The sequence below is a fragment of the Rutidosis leptorrhynchoides genome, chromosome 2 (assembly GCF_046630445.1).
Source record: "Rutidosis leptorrhynchoides isolate AG116_Rl617_1_P2 chromosome 2, CSIRO_AGI_Rlap_v1, whole genome shotgun sequence".
NCBI classification, from domain to species: domain Eukaryota; kingdom Viridiplantae; phylum Streptophyta; class Magnoliopsida; order Asterales; family Asteraceae; genus Rutidosis; species Rutidosis leptorrhynchoides.
Genome location: NC_092334.1, coordinates 352,223,728 through 352,231,024, shown reverse-complemented (window position 1 = coordinate 352,231,024; position 7,297 = coordinate 352,223,728). Strand labels below are relative to the sequence as shown.

At 36.8% G+C, this 7,297-nt stretch overlaps 1 protein-coding gene across 1 annotated transcript; it reads left to right on the top strand.

Annotated features, from left to right (window-relative positions):
- Positions 1 to 5,784: 5,784 nt before the first annotated feature.
- LOC139891970 (metalloendoproteinase 3-MMP-like) lies at positions 5,785 to 6,970 on the top strand. The gene has a single exon (XM_071874996.1). The coding sequence runs from the start codon at positions 5,802 to 5,804 to the stop codon at positions 6,681 to 6,683; it is 882 nt and encodes a 293-aa protein (XP_071731097.1). The 5' UTR covers positions 5,785 to 5,801; the 3' UTR covers positions 6,684 to 6,970.
- The last annotated feature ends 327 nt before the right edge of the window (positions 6,971 to 7,297 follow it).

Genomic DNA, 7,297 nt, shown 5'->3' with positions numbered 1-7,297 from the left:
GAAGGACAATAATAACGAGGTTTAATATCATAGAAAGAAAGCGAATACGAAACGATAATCATCCCTAACTAACATTATTAAATCATGGCAAACAATCAAGCAATTACTCACACAACATGGCAACAAGCATTTCTAATATTAATATATCACAAACATCGAACGAGAATATTATAACAAATTAATAAAAGAAAGGATAGATATTATCGAATAATGTCGGCAGAATAATGCTTGTATTTCTTCATAATATCCATAGTGTTACAATGCTTGATAGCTTCTACTACTGTAACACCCAGATTTTTTTTAAGCACAGCGGAATTACAGATAAATACCAAAATAACCCTGATTAACGTTTACAAACCATAGTTAATAATTCAGCTTAGTTAATATTTATTACAACATTCCAAAACGGCGGTGTTACATAAAAACATTACAAAGCCTGAAAACATCATAGTAAGCTTATAGTCACACATGTCTTCAGCCCGTCCGTAATACCCTTCTAACCAGCAGTACCTAAACCTACAATTGGTAGAAATATGGGGGAATTAGCACAACTGCTAAGTGAATGGATAATATCTAACAGACCAAGCATTAGCAACAGAACATGCAGGGGTCACAGAAATGCTAACATCCTGAACTAGCATTCAACAACAACAGACAAAATGAGGTTGGCGGCTTGTACGAGCACACAACTTAGCTGATCAGGCTACAGTCTACCGATAGTCCGCTTTACTGAATCCACAAAATAACCATCCAGACGTAACATATGCATCCTTCTATGCTATACTGAACAATCAGTAACATCACGACCCGACCAGGCTACCACGGTCGACCTCACACAAACCCTACCTTTCCGCCTCGGTGGGTTCCCAACCTTGCCGCCTCGGTTGGTGTCCAACTAACAGTGCATACATAAGATCAGAGATAATCAGTCATGCAATCGTCCTATCTAGCATGGCAATATCTAACTACGCATAGCAATCATACTGAACATAAACATAATAATAAAGAGTCTGAACAAGTAGCGTGTCAGCTACTTAATACTCTATCCGGAGATAGACCCACTCACCGAATACCAGAAACTAGCTCATATAATCTATTACTGAGCTGCTTCCTTATCCTTATCACCTGAACATAAGGCAAATCTAGTTAGTTTCTATTCGTTAGCACAAAACAGTGCAATACAGCAAATTAGTATCAAAAAGCGCCACTAAAAGTCTACCCAACACTTATGCATTTTCAGAATTTACATCCTGATTATCATAAGACACGCGAGCAGCATAACGGCTAGGCATCAACACTTAGTAAAATATTCTGTCCACATAGACAATCGGTCGATTGACTCACACAGTAGGTCGACTGTGTCTACACACTCGGTCGTGTGTCCTCTCACACGGTCAACTGACTAAGATAAACCATCAGATCAGAAACCAGACACACTCGATCGAGTGTGTCACGCAACCGATCGATCGTCGAGACAGTCGATCGAGTGTCAAGAGACACTCGGCCGACTGTGTTTATCTGTAGGTGAAGATGAACACAGCTACGGGTTTAACCCAAAATTCACCAATTCTTGCTCTAGAGCTCGTTTCTTACCTCAAAACTGACCAAATCAAGTACACTAAACATCAATAAACACAAACCCACAAGATTTTGACACAAACAACATCAAAATCAATCATTTTGACCCAAATTGCACTTTTAGTAAACTTAACAAAAAAATCTCATTTTCTCAAAGATTAAAGCTTGAAACACTTTGATTCTTACTTCAATAGATTCAGTAAATCGTAAGCAACAAGATGATATGAATGATTTGAAATCTAGAACACAAATTAGAAATCTAGGGTTTGATGATGAAGAAGAAGTGCGTACGGTGTGTTTAGGAGAAAATTCTAGAGAGATGGAGAAAGATGGGAAAAAGGCAGCATAATACACTTAATTGGGTTAAAACCCCATATCCCACAACACATGGATATTTACCAGTAATCTGATATCCTTCGTACTTAATTTTACTACCCTAACGGAGTCCAATTTATATAAACGAACCTGTTCCGTGACCCTTGTCACAAACTGGTCTTAACTAAATAATAAAATAACATAAAATATTCAATTAAAATAAAAGCATAATAAGCCACATAATTATGCCTAAGGGCAAAAAGGTCATCTTACATCTATGCCCGATCTGAGGATGTTACAACTAGTAACTACATACTAATCTCCTATTGATCACTAGAGAGAGTGACAATAGAGAGAAAATTATTTTCCTAATCAATGTAATTTTCTCACTCTAGAATCTAGAGAGAGAAAGTAGAGAAAGAACTAATCTCCTACTGATCATTAGAGAGCTACAATAGAGAGATATTTTAGAGAGAAGTGAAGAAGGTGTGTGTTGGAATGGTGGGATGTGCCACCTATTTATAGGAAAGCTTAATGGTAAAGTTGTATATAAACTGGAAAGTAGGATGACATGTAGTTTGGCAGGTAGGACCGCAGGTAGGACGGCAGATAGGACGGCTGGCAGATAGGACGGCTGGCAGGATGGCAGGCGGAACGGAAAGTAGGACGGCAGGCAGGACGGCAGGCAGGACGGCTGGCAGGTAGGCAGGCAGGCCTGCTGGCAGGCCGGATGGCAAGCGGTTTTTAGAGGCCGGTGTCAAGGGAAAGCCGTTTTCAATGCCCGGTTCCATGCAAGCCGTTTGTCATGTGGGCAGACCGGCTGGCAAGCCATTTTGCTTGGATCGTTTTGCTCGTTCCCGGGATCATAACTTGGTTTCCGGGGTCGTAACTTGTCTTTCACCGTTTTCGCTCTAGAATCTTTGTTTTAGCTCCGTTTTACTTGATTCTTTTTACATCGCCTTTGTAATTATTAAATCTACCAAAATAATTGACAAAGTAATTATTTTGGCGATAAAGTTTGGAACTTTATTATTTTTGGTCCTTAATGTGTAGCTAAAAATGTGACTTTTTAGCCGATATCAATGAGAATCATTATGCTCGGTATGGTCTTTTTTGATCTTGTGGTCCAAATTTAGTTATCAAAACTTGCACGACTGATGATTACCCGTATGATCGAAGATATTATGGTTACTGTGGTATGTTCAGGCGCTTGAGGTATGAACGTTGTAGAAGGTGAACAATTTAGATTTATCCTCTCTGGTCTGATAGGGCACTTGAAATGATACCACCATTGTTAAGGTCAAAGAGAACTATAGAACGTTCACTCGAGGTGTCAGAACATCAAGCAAGAAGCTTGAAACTGGTGCATTTTCCTTTGAAAGTAATGTGTTGTTGTTTCTTCAAGCTGGATAAAATGTACCTCTTTAGTATAAGTTTCTAGTTAACATATGTGTTTCAGTTTCTAGCTTCGGTTTCTAGTTTCGATTCCAGTTTCTAGTAGGTTGAAATGAAAAGTTAAATTAGTTTAAGTTTCTAGTGAACAAATGTGTTTCAGTTACATTATGACGTTATACTACACTGTCACATAAAACCGTTATATTACGCTGTTATATTACTTCATTATATTTTGTGGGAAATCACTAGCGGGAAACTCTTGGTGAGAAATATTGGGCAAAAAACTTGCTATCGGCTTATGCCTATTTAAAGAGTAGCCATATGCAACATTTGATCCACATCCACACATTTCAGTCTCTCTCACTACTAACACTTGAATCACCCTTCTGGAAGTTATCCACCCATTCTACTCTCTGTCACTACTAACGATCGATATAGAATAATCGGTAGACCGAGCAGTGAAGGTCACGAAGTCAATTCGAATGAATTTCCATAGATCGGTCATGAATTCAGAAGAATGAGTTGGGTTCCTTTCCTTTCGGTTGATTTGTTTTTCCTTCACTCGTGCGTGAATTCTATTACAACTTTGAATTCACTGATGAACAAAGAGTGACGTTTCGAATGTTTGAAATGCCATACTCAAATAGTCTAGAAGAATAGGTTGAGCTATTGGGCATACTGTTTGGTGGTACTAATTTCTATTATCCTGGTGAAGATCTTGAAGTTGTTCCTCAAGATATTCCAAAACATCCAATGACCCTACTTTTGTGTCGTACTTCTATTCCATATAACACCATAAAACGTACGGGTATTCTTGAAGAATATCTCTGTCTTGAAATTGATGTAAGTAATGTAATTATCCGGAGTAACATGTACCATCGTGAACCATATGTAACCCATTTATCGATGACGGAAGCATGACTTCACTGGTGTTTGACTCACAAAATTGAAGTAAATATTGCTCACTTGGTCACTTCGTGTATGAATCAACTTAGTTATGCAGAAACAAGACCACTTCCGTACGTAGCGTTTATGAATTGACTATTTGCTAAGATTGGTGTGATTGAAGGTCTTGTGGGACGACATCTAATAACTATGTGACCTATCGACATGGCCTTCGTTGCTAAAACTTTGGCAGCATCGAGCTCAGATTCTGAGACCTCATCCAATAGGTTGGATGCACGTACTCATGCTCGTCATTAATTACTTGTGTGTTTCTTTGATAGCTTGGTCCACTCGGTCGGATGCTCGTTGTTGAAATGTTTATTTAATAATTCTCGTAGTAACTTGGTATTACATTAGATGCCTTTATCGATGTATGTTTTAATTAAAATAAATTTGTTAGAAACTGAAATTAACTTAACATTTTGCTTCAACTAATAGAAAATACAACATTACACAAACGAAAACTGAAAATGAATTTCATTCTAATATAAATACAACATTACACAAACGAAACTAAAAACAACTTAGTTAGATTAACTAACTTAACATTAAAAAGAAAAACGGTACAAATACTACATAACTACTAATTAACATCAGCTTCATTCTTTTAACTTGATCGTGTGAAATTTTGAGTTCAGTTTCAAGATTATCCTCCGTCCTTAACAAACCAGATATAATGATCATGCCATCCAATCTAATCACAAGTAGATACCTATAAATAAAAATGAAATAAAATGATAATATAATATTTCGTTACCGATCAAAAATACAAACTGAAATAAATTTTACTATACGAGATAACTAGGACAACCATAGAATCGTCGACCTGAATTTTGATCCGACCATGATGTTTTGATAACAATAAGTTTACCACACTGACATCTAACCATTTCCATTTGCTAATCAATACTAGTATTATTATGTATGTTGTTCTTAATTATATAAAATCTGTAACTCACTTTTTGCGGCGCACTATTTGCAGCAACATGCTTCGATATTATCATTTACGGAAAGAAAAACTAATGGGAACTAGATTGGAGGGAAAATTTTAGCGCGCAAACATACTACAACGTCTATTTGCGATGAGTATAGGCGCCACAAATGTATTTTCAACGTTTGACCAGATTTTAATGAGAATGAAAATACAAAAGAAAAATACGGTAATTTATTTGTGACGACATGATTAAAACTAAAAAAGTTAAAAACATAAAGTTATTTTAAAACGGAAAGACTACTTTAAAAAAGATATTAGTGAATATGCCTTTACAAGATTATTTTCAGCTTTCCGTTGCTGAAGTTGATAAATATCAACCAAATCGTTGGTTAGAAAATTCCAAAATAAAGCTATTTAGATTTGAGTGAATAAGAATAAACAAATTGAAAAGAAAATTATGGTGGAAAATTAAAAATACTAGGAATCACTCAATTTACGACTAGGTATCATAAAAGTAAATTAAGGAAGACCATTGAGTCAACTAATTAACTAATTTTTCTACTATCTTTTTGCTATAAATAGACCTACTAACTTGAAACAAGTAACCAAACCAACAAACAAATTTACATATCAAATGGCATTCAAATTTACTATTTTACCCTTTTTGTTCATCTTTTTCTTTCTCTTCTCTCTTAGCAATGGTAAATTTAGTAACGAGTCACTCAAAAAGCTCCAAGGTTGTCGAAAGGGAAGCAAAGTGCAAGGTCTTAATGTCCTTAAACTATACCTTGCCCGTTACGGTTACCTAAACAACCAAAATAACGTCAATGGCGTTAACTCTGAAAACGATGAATTTGATGATGAGCTAGAGGCTGCTCTCATAAGTTATCAAAACTTTTTCCAACTCAATAGCACAGGCACGTTAGACGAGCCTACCGTTTCACAAATGCTCGTGCCTCGTTGCGGATGCCCCGATAAAAAAATACCTCATCACCAAGACGGGCCAAAAGGGTTACATACCGTGTCCCATTACGCATTTTTCCAAGGGGACCTGAGATGGTCCGTGTCCGATCTCACCTACGAATTTTTAAATAATTACCCCGATGAAGGTATACCTCCCGTTGTTCGTGCCTTCAACTCATGGACTTCGGGTTCTAACTACTTCACGTTTTCTAGTGCTTCAAGTGCCAATTTAAAGATAAGTTTTGAAACTCAAGACCATGGAGACGGCGATCCCTTTCGGAGTCCGACTACTTTGGCGCATTCTTTCGCCCCAACAGATGGAAGGCTTCATTTTAACGGGGCCGAGATGTGGTCACCGGGACCAGGAGCAGTTCCCGAAGGTGCTGTTGATTTAGAGTCGGTTGCACTTCACGAAATCGGACATCTGCTGGGGTTGGCACATAGTAACGATCCAAATGCTGTCATGTACCCTACTCTCGATGAAGGAAGTATCAAGCGGAGTTTGACCCCGGATGATATCCAAGGCATCAAAGCTCTGTACGGACTTAATTAATACGTGTGCATGTGTCATGTGTATGTGAACAACTAAAACCAGCCTATCTGTTTATACTATATAAGTTGTATGTGGGAAAGTCCAAGCTGAATCTATAAGGGGCAGCCATATCTTATTCTATTCGTGTATTCGGTACAAAATTGGCGGGACGGTATACCTAGTTTATTTGTGTTTTGTTGTGAAATGTTAGTACTATTAATCTTGGCAAATGTTATAGGTAAGTTTTAAAGATATGGAATAAAACATTGATAGTCTTAATGTAAGGTAATTTATGGAAGTACCTGTGCGTTCTTGAAGATTTTTTCACCTAATTATTTTTATTAAAATTTTTACAGAAATAAAAAACAAAAAATAATTATATAAAACAGGTATATTCGACTTTGACAAAGTCGGTTGATACCATTTCACCACAAACCGAATTATCCAAAGTCTATTTGTGTGAGATGTTCAAAGGAAAGATAAACTAAGTTTCTGAAAATCAGTTTCAGATATTTTTTCGGACAAGTGGCTGAAATCGGTTTTTGACAAGTATAATTTAAAACAATAATTTAAACCCTAATAATTTTACCTGTTTTTGTCATGTTTTGAATGCTTGAAACTCATTTATGCTATTT